At 43.1% G+C, this 12137-nt stretch overlaps 1 protein-coding gene across 1 annotated transcript in view; it reads left to right on the top strand.

Moving 5' to 3' along the window:
• Positions 1–4292: 4292 nt before the first annotated feature.
• Positions 4293–12137, top strand: part of Gcna (germ cell nuclear acidic peptidase) — a 14176-nt gene continuing 6331 nt past the window's right edge. Inside the window, exons 1-5 of the mRNA XM_023707120.1 lie at positions 4293–4297; positions 4590–4672; positions 6758–6822; positions 6940–7201; positions 8745–8820. Coding sequence (XP_023562888.1) covers positions 4293–4297; positions 4590–4672; positions 6758–6822; positions 6940–7201; positions 8745–8820 — 491 coding nt within the window. The remainder of the gene's footprint in view (positions 4298–4589; positions 4673–6757; positions 6823–6939; positions 7202–8744; positions 8821–12137) is intronic.

Raw genomic sequence — 12137 nt, 5'->3', positions numbered from 1 at the left:
AAAAAGAAAAAGAAAAGAAATAGCTCAGCAAGACTAAGCACCTGCTTAGGTAAGCATAGGGACTGAAATTTAATCCCCAGCACCCCATGCTGTACAGGCCCCACCCCAGGGCTTGCTGAGCTGACCACAGAGACCCAATGGTGGCACACACCTGTAATCCCAGCACTGGGGAGGCTGAAAACAGGAGGATCACTATGAGTCTGAGCTGCATAGTGAGACCCTGTACCAAATACATTAAAAAAAAATTGAGCAGGAAATAAGTATGTTTGTGCTAAACGCTTGATATACGGTATCAATTGATATGTATCCAAAACATTCTATAAAACTCCTAAGTAACTGGACTTTGGACCCCATTATGAACAACATTTTAAGATTTTTTTAGTGTCTAAGTTTCAAAAGGTAAATGAGAAACAGTCTCCCTTTTAAGATTATTTTGCTAAGTTCCAACTGGGAAGCAAGCAGGGGTATCAGTGATTTCCCTTTTGCGACTGCTCCCTTTAAAATTTGTAATTTTCTAGATGGGATGTTCTTTTTAAAGGCTCCTGCTCCTGACAAGGTGGTCCCTTTTAAAACTCTGCTTTGGCAGCAAATTGTCTCTGTCAGAAGCTGTTTTTTATCTTCTGTGTCCAAATCACAGATTATTGACTGTGAGCCCTGCAACGGATTTAAAACTGAATGAACGTGTTCCAAGTTGAAGATCTTGGGAAATTATTTTTCCTCTACTGTTTGCATTTTTTAGACTTTTACCAACTTTTTCTCAATTGTCAATATCTATAGTGCCTGTCTGAGGAAACCATGGATTATATTTGGTTACCTCTTGTAACATTTTTGTTTAGGTCTTTTGTTGTTGGCACATGAGCCCCTGAGCATTTGAGTAAGCTTTGGAGCAACTGCATGTATCTTCGCTCCTTGCATCAAAAATTTTGGCCTATTTTATTTCTAGATAAAACAGCTTGTTCACAGTGGGAAGACTCACCCCTATTCCTTGTGGAATGCTTCTCTTCCCACTTTTCTCCATGTGTTGTTGGTGAAGGTTTCTTCCTTTGAAGGCCTTCTCTGCTCCCACACTTTCCACTCTAGGTCAACTTTTTGTTGTTCAGGGTAAAATTTACCAGTCCAAAGATTTCACATCCCTGTTTTGGTACCAGTTAATGCGTTAATGTTGTCCCTTAGTTATGTGGACTGATCAGGCCCACAATCTCCCAAACAAGTGTACAGTGCAGGTTTAAATAAAAGAGTCCAGTGGTATGATTTTAGGGTTCCAGGAGAATCAAAACCCTCTAGCGGAGTTGAGATTTTCTTGGGGCTAAGACTAAGATCCTCCCTGGGTGACCTGTATTGATTTAGTCATCAAACAGAGGAGATAAATACTAAAGAAAGGTAGAAATCTGAGCAGGACCATTCAAGGACCTTGGAAGTCCCCTCAAGGATTTCTCCGAGTAATACATTAGGTTAATTTAGGAGAATTAAGTTATTTCCAAGCAGGTCTTCACCACAGGAATGAGATACCTGTGGCTACAGTCTTTATCTAGTTAATTGAGGTTGGAGTAAAGTGTCATTGGCTGTGGCTTTATCATTTGAGGCATCATGGCTTCACAGGCCACTACAGGCCTCATTTGGGACCAGTGACTCACAAAGGTTCATTTACTACAAGTCCGCTGCCCGTCTCAAGACAAGGAGCCCATGCCTTAGACAGACTCACAAATAAACATGAAAAGCCAATTGGTTGATTTAAATTCTGCTCAGAGTTACTTGATAGTGATCTCCAGCAGGGCTGGATATAATACATTTGATTGACACATAGATAGTAGGATTAGCAACCCAATTTTTAGGTATTAATTGAATTGGCACAAGAGCGCTATGGGTAAACCTTGTGGTTGAGTTGGGGAAGACAAGTGAGTAGATAGGAGTGGATGGAAAGGTGAGATGAGAACCAAGAATGTCCGTGTACCAGAAAATCAAGATGAGTGAAGTTTAAGTAGCTGGAGTAGTTAATAAGTTAACAAAAGCCCATCAACTTGGCAGTTTAAAAGTAGTAAACATGGTGGAAATAGATTAACATTCCTTTCTGTAATAGATATAAACAAGCCCTATAACAGGCATTGTAAGTATTCTCTCTTGTCACAAAAGTATATCACACTTATCATACACTATTTGGAAAATAGAAAAAGATAGCAAATTTCAACCTCCTGGAACCTCTGACCCAAATGGTGAGGTCAGCCAAGGACCAGAGGGGGGTTCATCACGTGTGCCCTGGGAGGCAAAGGGCCACTGCTATGCATGACTACTGCCAGAGCCATTTGTCCACAAAAGCAGCAGGTTCTGGCTTCAGGCTACAGAGCATCAGTGAGGAAAAGCCTCCCTGTTCCGAGGCTCTTCTTTCCTTCTCTGCCTCTCTATCCTTCTCAAAGAATGACAGGGTAGGTAGAGTGTTGCACACCTGTAATTTCAGCATTTTTTTAAGGCTGAGGCAGTAGGATTGCAAGTTTGAGCCCAGCCTGTGTAACTTAGCAACCTAGATCCTGTCTCAAAAAAAAAAAAAACAAAAAGAATTGGGGGATATAGCTCAGTGCAAAGACCCTAGGTTCAGCCCCCAGTTCCACAACAACAGCAAAAATAATGACAGTCCACTAGACACTTTCCTGATCAGTTTTTCTCCTGTACCAAAACTGTTTGAATCCACATTCTCTGACAGATCCCAGTTACTCAGATATCAGATATCTCAGATATCAGATATATCAGATCTCAGATATCTCCTTTTGAAAGTATGTGAGAGAGGGAATAAAGCAATGCATGAATTTCATCTTATTCCAGAAAGAATGGTTGTCATCAAGAAATCGAACAGTAATAAGTGCTGGTGAGGCTGTGTGGTAAAAATAAGCTTGTACTACCCAAGTGAGTATGAAGCTGTAGTGAAAAAGGAACCCTCAGCCAGTGTTATGGTTTGTGTGCAGTTGTTTTCCCAAAGCCTCATGCAGTTATGGGGCAGACTTCTAGAGTTTGTGATTAATTGATGATCCAGTGCTAGGATTGTGGGTGTGAGTGCTGCTGGGATTATGGATGTTAGTGCTATACCTGGCCTGGGGCAGATAGCCTGGAGGCAGGCTTGCTCTCTGTTGCTGTTGTTGCTGCTACTTCTTCCTTTTCCTCTTGCTGTTTTGCTCTTTTCTTTTTTTTTAAATAACTTTTTTTTAAAAATTATTTATTTATTACATTTATTTATTGTGTGTGTGTGTGGCCAGCTCAGCCCACCAGGGGGCGGGGCTGGCTGGCATGTGGTGCTGGGGGATCGAACCACAGTCCCTGTGCTTTGACAAGCTTGTTTCAAGTAGGTGCTTTAGACCACTGAGCCATCTCTCCAGCCCATGTTTTGCTCTTTTCTACCCTTGTGAACTGCTGCCCTCTGTCATGTACCACTCTACCTTGGAGTCAGCTGAGTATGGACTGAAACTTCCACAAACTGTGAGCTAAAAAAACCTTTCCTTCCTTCATTTTGGGTGTCAGGTATTTGGTCTCAACAACAAGAGAAAAATAACCATGACAACCAGGCATGGTTGTACATGCCTATAGTCCTAGCACTTGGGAGGCTGAGACAGGAGGATTGCTGGGGTTCAAGGCCAGCCTAGGCTACAAAGTGAGCCAAGGCCAGCCTGACTTGCATAGCCAGACCCAGTTTCAAAACAAAAACAAAAGCATTCCTACCTTGTTGGTGGGAACGTAAATTAGTATAACTACTATGGAAATCATTATGGAGATTTCTCAAAGAACTGAAATTAGAAATTCCATATGACCCAGTGACCCCCCTGCTAGTTATCTTCCCCAAGGAGCTTAAGTCATCCTACTACAGCAATACATGAATACCAATGTTTATTGCAGCACAGTTCATAATAGCTAAATCCTGGAAACAGCCTGTATACCCATCAACAAACAATTAGATAAAATGTGGTAACTACATAATGGAATATTACTCGACTATAAAGAAGGATCAATTTGAGACATTTTTAAGAAAATGAATGTACCTAGAAGATATAATGTTGAATGAAATAAATCAGTCACACAAACTCATTTGAGTGAGGGACAGTACAACCAAAGAGAATGACAAAGGATGGATAGAAGGGGACAAGGGGATGGATCTCTTGTAACTGGGAAGTGGTCCAAGGGAACAAGAGTGAGGAGGAGAAGGGAAATAAATAGAATAGAGGTATGCCATGTACAGGAACCTGATCACTTCAATGACGGTAAACATTATAGACCCTAAATAAGAGCTAAGATTAATATCAACAAGAACGAAAATGGGGTTAGGGGAATTAGAGGAGGAGGGAGGGGACTAGGAAGGCAAGCTGTGGTATGTACGTATGTGCACTGCCCAAGGTGATTGTAACTGGTGTGAACTGCAAACATGCACTAACAGAAAGCAAAGAAAGATGGAAAAGCAAGAATAATGGAAAGATTGAGTAGTTTAATTAAAGGAATAGAGTTACTGTGGGAAACAAACCAAAAGTTGATAAATACTCATGTTCATTGTAGAAAGTGTTATGAAGAGAATGTTGCATTCCTATTTATCACTTTTTTCCTATTTTATCACTCAGGCCAATTGTCATCAACTCCGAATCTGATGATGAATATGCGTATAAAAAAAGGAAAATTAAAGTGTATGAAATAAATAGTGAAGGCAAGTATACTGCTCCCTAGTAGCTAAGATAGCTAAACTCCAAAGCCTCATCATGCATAGCAGTTTCAGGGTCAGGGTCCTTACTCTGTGTTTGGAATGACTGGCTAGCAAGGGCCACCATTTTACCCCTCATCCATGCAGACTGTGGATGTGCTTGTGCTTGGGTTAGTTCCCTGCTGCCTTGGATCTTGGGTGCTCCTCTTGCTAGTGCTCTTAACTGTCTAGAACTACACCAAAACAGCAGAGGGGACAAAGTTGAGAGCTGAGACTCAAAAGTATGCAGGCCACTCTGCTGTTCCCTCTTCCTCTCTTTCCCTCTCTAGGTATGGGATTAATGAAGAAAGGAGTAAGAAGTGTGGGCTCTGCCTTTTGTCCATTTGGATGGAGATTTGAGAGGAGATGATGGTTTAAAACATGCTAGCTAGCCAGGCATGGTGGTGCATGCCTGTAATCCCAGCACTCAGGAGGCTGAGGCAAGAGGATTACAGCAAATTTGAGGCCAGCCAGGGCTACTACATAAGAAGACCCTGCCTCAAAAAACAAAAAACTCCCCAGCCAATCAATCTGTCAATACATGCATGCATACATGCATACATACATGCTAACTACCATCTCCTGTCTCCATAGTTGCATAAAGGATTGAAAGTTTAGCCAAGACATAGTAATTAACTGAAGGTTAATCTTTGAATTATAGAGATTTAACTTGATTTGAAGGAAACACTATATTGTTAGTCTTGTTTCTCCTATTTTTGTTGAGGATACAAGTTTAGACCTGAAAACTTCCATTATACATTGATTGCTATTTTATCTTTCTTTTTTCAATCTTTATTTTTTATTAGTGCCTGATTACTATACATGATTACATTCCTCTTGGGAGAAGTTGGTGACTGTACATAACACATCTTAAGATTTTTTCATCTCTTTTCCCTCCCACTCCCCTCTTTTGGTCCCCTTTCCCCTTTTATTTATTTTTTTTAATTTTTTTTGTTTATTTATTTATTTTGCGTGTGTGTGTGTGTGTGTGTGTGTGGCCAGTTCAGCCCACCAGAGGGCGAGGCTGGCTGGCATGTGGTGCTGGGGGATTGAACTGCGGTCCCTATGCTTTGCTTAGCTTGTTCTAAGTAGGTGCTTTAGACCACTGAGCCATCTCACCAGCCCTCCCCTTTTATTTTTGAGACAGGGTTGCACTATGTAGTGCGGGCTGGCCTTTAATTCATGGCAGGATGGAAGTCTTCCTGCCTCAGCCTCCTGAGTGCTGGCATTACAGGTGTGAACTACTATGCTAGGCAGTCCTTTTGCCTTTTACAAAGATCTATTTCCCTGTTTCTTATTGCCTATCTCTTATTTTGCTCTTTATTTATATTTTATATATCATATAAGAATGACTGTGAACTGTTTGTGTCTGAATTCTCTTAACATTATGGTCTCAAGGTGCATCCTTTTTCTTACAAATGACTCATGTTTATCCTTATTTGTGACAGAGTAGTGTAAATAACACACTTTCTTTATCCATTCATCTGTTGATGGATATATGGGCTGTTTCAAAGAAGCCCATATATTATGAATTAGATATTATGAATTGTGCTGCTATAAACATGGTTATGATTGCTGGTGGGTTTTGTTTTTTGTTGTTGTTGCTGTTCTTGAGACAGGGTCTCACTATGTAATTCAGGCTGGCCTTGAATTCACTGTATCCCTGGCTGGCCTCAAACTCAGAGCAATCCTTTTACCTCAACCTTCTGAGTGCTGGGACTATAGGCATGTGCCAGTATATCTGGCCTGGTGGTTTTTTTTTTTTTTTTTTTTTTTTTTTTTTTTTTTTTGCGGAACCAGGGATTGAACTCAGGCCCTTGTACTTGCCAGGGAAGCGCTTATTCTACGGAGCCATCTCCCTGGCCCCCCGGGGGCTGTTTTATCTATCACTATTCTTAGTAATATAAAAAAGAAATAGAGTGATAACAATCTATGATCCTTAACTGTAACTTATAGTCCCAGTTTCTAGCATGTTTAACTTGTACTCAATAATCTACTGATATTCAGTGTGTAAGGAGTATATTTGTAAGTGTCATTTCCCTTGAATTTCAGATGAACTTTTGGAAGTGATTTCTGATAGTGAGGAGGAGCCTACCACCGAGATCCAGAAGTCTCCAGTAATAATTATTGATGATGACAGTTTGGAAATTCCTGAGCTAAACAAACGGGATTCGCATGACCACAACCAAGTTTATTCACATAAAGTAGAAGTAGATAATTGTTTTGTCTTCCAGCATAATTTACCTGATGATGTTCCACGTGATGATGTTCCACCTGATGATGTTCCACGTGATGATGTTCCACCTGATGATGTTCCACCTGATGATGTTCATGAGATGCTGGATCTTGGTGAAAATCTCAATCAGCCACCAAATAATTCTGAGAATAACCTAGAAATTAGAAATCAAGTATTGTCAACTACTGAAGAGCCCATACCTGTGGCAGACCAACCAAGGAAAAGGAAACGTAAAACAAATAACATATACACATTACCTGGTAAGCCAGTATACTAGGTGCACCTATCTCACCAAATGTGCCCAGCCTACAATTGTGCCCACCACAGCTTTTCTGCTCAGTATGTCTGGCTCTTCATGCCTGCCCATCCTGTTTGCCAGTACTTAGCCATTATAGTAACTTCCTAGTTGTGAAGGAAAGCAGCCAACCCTCACTGGGATTTTTCTGGAAATGGGAAACCCACATTTACAGACTTTCTAATGTTCCCATGTCTTAGTATTTATTGTTCTGTGTGTCCCCTCCCCCTACCATCTCCCTACACCTTTTGTCTGGAGGACACACTGGTACTGTGGTTTATGAATTTCTTTCCATGATTCTGGTCACAAACTGAATTGTACAACAACTAAATCAAATTCAGTGGTTAAGTATAATGCTGACCTTATGGGGAAATTTGATTCAGTTTTTTTTTTTTTTTTTTTTTTTTTTTTTTTTTTTTGCGGAACTGGGGATTGAACTCAGGCCCTTGCACTTGCCAGAGAAGTGCTTATTCCACTGAGCCATCTCCCTGGCCCTTTGATTCAGTTCTTGTCCAATTTGTTTTGCAACCAGAATCATGGAAAGAATTAAGTTCATGAGTTGAGGTAGCACTGTATCCTGTTTTTCTTAAATCCTAGTCCAATTGTTAGGTCCTCTTTGAAGTTGTGAGTTAATAGAATGACTCCTCCCTGGAGCACGCCTCTGAAGCACCAGTCATGTTGTGTTGTAGCATGGTTCTGAATCTGTCCCCTACTAGTAACCTCTTCATGGGAGGCCTTTAGTCATTTCGTCATGGAGCATCCTGTGATTAGCATGCATCTAAGAAATTTTTGGGGTCAGCAAGATGGCTCAGTGGTCTAAAGTGCCTGCTTAGGCAATCTCAGGCAAAGTGCAGGGACCACGGTTCGATCCTTGGTACCACATACAGCGCTAGCCCCACCTCCAGGGTGGGCTGAGCTGGCCACAAAAAAGAAAAAGAAAATTTTGGTCTTTTCTTTCTTCTTCTTTTTTTTTTCCTTTGGTACTCAGAATCAAATCCAGGGCCTCATACTAGCTAGGTAGGTGTTGTACCACTGAACTACATCCTCAGGCCTAAATTTTTAAATAAATGAATGAGTGACACTAACTGTTCATTCCTAAGTCTCTGGCTAGAGTTATTGGCAGTATGGGTCCTAGATGGAGGTAAAAAACTTACTTGCATGTTAGATGAAGTTGCAGCCAAGGCTATTGGCCACTCCACGTTGCATGTGTGAGCTGCCATACCATTCCTTAGACTGCATGCAGTGTAGTTGTGCTTGCAATATGGCCTCTAAGATGCATTCATGGACCCTCAGGACAGTGCTTGGTACCTATGATAAAATCCTACCTGGGTCACATTGCCAGAGGCTCTGCAATCTCCATAGATAAAGGCACTCCGCAGTAGTGTAAAGTAGTATGACTGGTAGCTGTTGCTCTGTGCTTGGCTGTGGGGGTTCCTCCAGATTTATCTTCTTGTCAGGTGGGTGATGGTATGAATTTTCAGGGTACAAATGAACTATTATCTTCTCAGATGATACTCCACGATACATTGCTATGTCATCTTCAGAGGACTCTGATGTAGACGAAGAGGAAATGTATGCGACTGGGTATGTACTGCTCGAGGCCAACTGAATAAGATTTTTTTATTTCAGAAAATAATTCCACTCTGAGTTCCTGTATAACTTTCTGCTGTTGCTTATTTACTATCAATGCTATTAATTCGTACATTTGGGATGAGCTAGAATTCCGTTCTGAGTTCCTCTATAACTTTCTGTTGTTGCTTATTTACTATCAGCGCTATTAATTTGTACATTTGAGCTGAGCTAGTAGAAAAGAATTCCGCTCTGAGTTCCTCTATGACTTTCTGCTGTTGCTTATTTACTATTGACGCTATTAATTCATACATTTGAGCTGAGCTAGTGTCCTCTGCACTTGTTATGGGTAGTCATTGGGTTTCCTCCATAAGTTTCTGCATTTGATTCCTTGGTGCAGATGTTATTATTTCAGGGATTTCTTTTTTCATTTCCAATCTGAGTTCCTCTATACCTTTCTGCAGCTGTTTCTTTATTTCAGAAGCCGTTGATTCATTGCTTTCAGCTGTGTGATTCCCAGTTTGCTCTGTGTTAGTGTCCTCTGCACTTGTTATGGGTGGGCTTGGGTTCTGAGATTGCATTTTCCTCCTTCTTGTTGTCATTTTCTGTAGCACTGTCTTCTGACCTTTGTTGTAGATCTTCGTTGCAGTTATAGCCTTAGCACCTACTGAAGTTCAGGTGTAGATCTACAAAGTTTGGATTTATCCAGCTGTGCCTGGTTTGGGTCTGGCTGCTGTGCTCAGTTCCTTCCTGTTGCTACCCTTGGGTGTGAACCTGTTGTGCCCCTCTGGCAAGATGTTCTGCTCCTGGACTTGCTGGGTGGTTCTGTCCCCTACACTCTCTGCAGGGATTGCAACTGAAGGGTTTCACCCCAGGCTTGTATGCCAGGCCTGAGCTGAGTCTGGAGGGAACAAGGTGAAGTAGGGGGGAGAGGCAGCTCTCCCACCCACTCACCAGGCCTGGACTAGGACGGGATCTGGGGGTTCCCAGATGTGACAGAAATTCCTACTCTGTGGGCGGGGTGTGTGTGGGGGTACTCCAGAGTGATGGGAGGTGTCCCAAGAGGGTGAAAGAGGGTGTCACCCATGCTGCACCTGGGCTGGGACCAGTAGGTCATGCCAGCACAGGGTAGCCGGAAGCTCTTCCACACACTCATTGGGCCTGGGCTAGGACTGGATCTGGGGGTTCCCAGAATGCAGCAGAAATTCCTACTGGGCAGGCGGGGTAGGGGAGATGCTGCGGAGTGGTGGTGGGCATCCCAAGGGGGTGGAAGAGGGTCTCACCCATGCTGCGCCTGGGCTGGGACCAGTAGGTCCCACTGGCACAGGGTAGCCGGAAGCTCTCCCACACACTCACCGGGCCTGGAGTAGGACTGGGTCTCCTGAATAAGATTTGATTACACATTTGTCCTGTTCAGCAGCCTACTCAGCACTTGGGCAGGGGGCGGGGGGCATCAATGGGATAAAGGAGTGTGGTGGGGTGGGGGACAGGGTTTCTCTGTCCATGAGCAGAGAGTAGGACGAGGAAGCCATTGGCCAGCCCCCCTTGCCTCGGTGGCTGGGCCCGAGTCCCCTGCCAGGGCTGCTGCCCTTGTATGGGCAGTGTGGGACCCTTCCTTCCCACAGCAACTCTAGCCTTTGCAGTGCCCTTTATCCTTAAACTGCTGGCTATAGCTTTATGGCACCAGGTTATACTAAACTAAGTAAACACAATGGAGATGGTAAGAAGACAGAACCCACCCATTGTTTGTTGGAATCAGAGCAAGCACAGTCTCAAATGTTTCCCAGGCTTTTTAGTGCTTTGGGTGAACCCAGTTATACTCTTACTACTATGTATATCCTTGAGAGATTTTTGTTTTTGCAGTTGTGGGGATTGAACCCAGGTCTTCCCTGCACTCTATCCCTGAGCTATACCCCTAGCCCTCTTGAGAATTTTCAAAGGTTAAATGTTAGGATGAAATATATTGCTTGTAGTTCCCTTATTTTTATTAAGCTGTATATAGTTGGTAGTAAAAATAATAACTGATCATTAAAGGCATGTTAATACTTTTTTTTTTTAATTTTATTTATTTGTGTGTGTGTGTGTGTGTGTGTGTGTGGCCAGCTCAGCCCACCAGGGGGCGGGGCTGGCTGGCATGTGGTGCTAGGGGATTGAACCGCGGTCCCTGTGCTTTGTTAAGCTTGTTCTAAGTAGGTGCTTTATACCACTGAGCCATCTCACCAGCCCCAGGCATGTTAATACTTAAAGCAAAAAATCAATACATTTTCTCATTTGAATTCCAGGAAGTTCTTGCGTTTTGCATTAGAAATATAATATGTTGAAGGGCTGGCCAGATAGATCAGTGGACTGAAGTGCCTGCTTAGGTAGACACAGAGACCTAGGTTGGATCCCCAGCCCTGCCAGCTCCGCCCCTGGGGCACGCTGAGATGGCAACTGAGACTGGGTGTGGTGGTGCATGCCTGTAATCCCAGTATGTGGGAGGCTGAGTCAGGAGGATTTCTGTAAGCTTAAGGCCAGCCTGGGCTATATAGTGAGTTCTCCCATCAGCCTGAACTGCGCAGTGAGACTCTGTCTCACCCCCCCCGCCCCCTAAAAAAACCAATAGCCCCATCTGGAACTAGAACCCAGGGCCTTGCACAGGGTAACCAACTATACCACTGAGTTTTATCCCACAGTCTGTGCAGTTTTTCAGTTTGTATTTTGGGAGAGAAAAAAATGTGTACTTAAGGATGAAAAGATGACATTCCAGGGATTAGGGCAGCAGAGAAACTTAGAAGGGAGGGAAAAGCTTTCTGTATCCAAGAGAGCTGGCAACAGTTGGACCCCTTTAATTGAAATCGTCTGTAGATATATTTTCTTTCATCTTTAGATTTCTAGATTGTATTTAAGCTGATTTGCTTATAGAGGCAGGTGACTTGGTAGCTCCCAGGTCACTTTGCTAGAGACTGTGATAAAAGCAGGAAGGAGCTGCTGCTTGGTGCATAGGTTAGTGTTAGCCTCATCCAAAGGAGTCCAGGCTGTTTGGACTTTTAACTGTTGCTTCGACGCTTCCTGTATCAGTCTGGGGGCTTCCTGCTGTGCTCAGCTTTGTTCCTGTGCAGGTTGCTTGTTGGTTGCAGTATGTGATGTACCCAGTTTGGGGTCTTGTTGATTCTTCTGATATGGGGCATGCTCGGCCTGCAGTGCAGTGACACAGGGCTTGGGGCGAAGTTTGCTAAGCAACAAGCCAGCTTTCATTGAGTATGCATGAGTCCTGTTCTGTGCTGAAGCCCGTAGATGGCTCTGTTGTTCATCTGTGACCTGTTCTCTCCTCTCCTCTCCTCTCCTCTCCT

This window comes from Octodon degus, unplaced genomic scaffold (genome assembly GCF_000260255.1).
Source record: "Octodon degus isolate 3935 unplaced genomic scaffold, OctDeg1.0 scaffold00280, whole genome shotgun sequence".
Lineage (NCBI taxonomy): Eukaryota > Metazoa > Chordata > Mammalia > Rodentia > Octodontidae > Octodon > Octodon degus.
The sequence above is the reverse complement of the archived record's forward strand: the minus strand, read 5'-3'. Positions and strand labels throughout refer to the sequence as shown.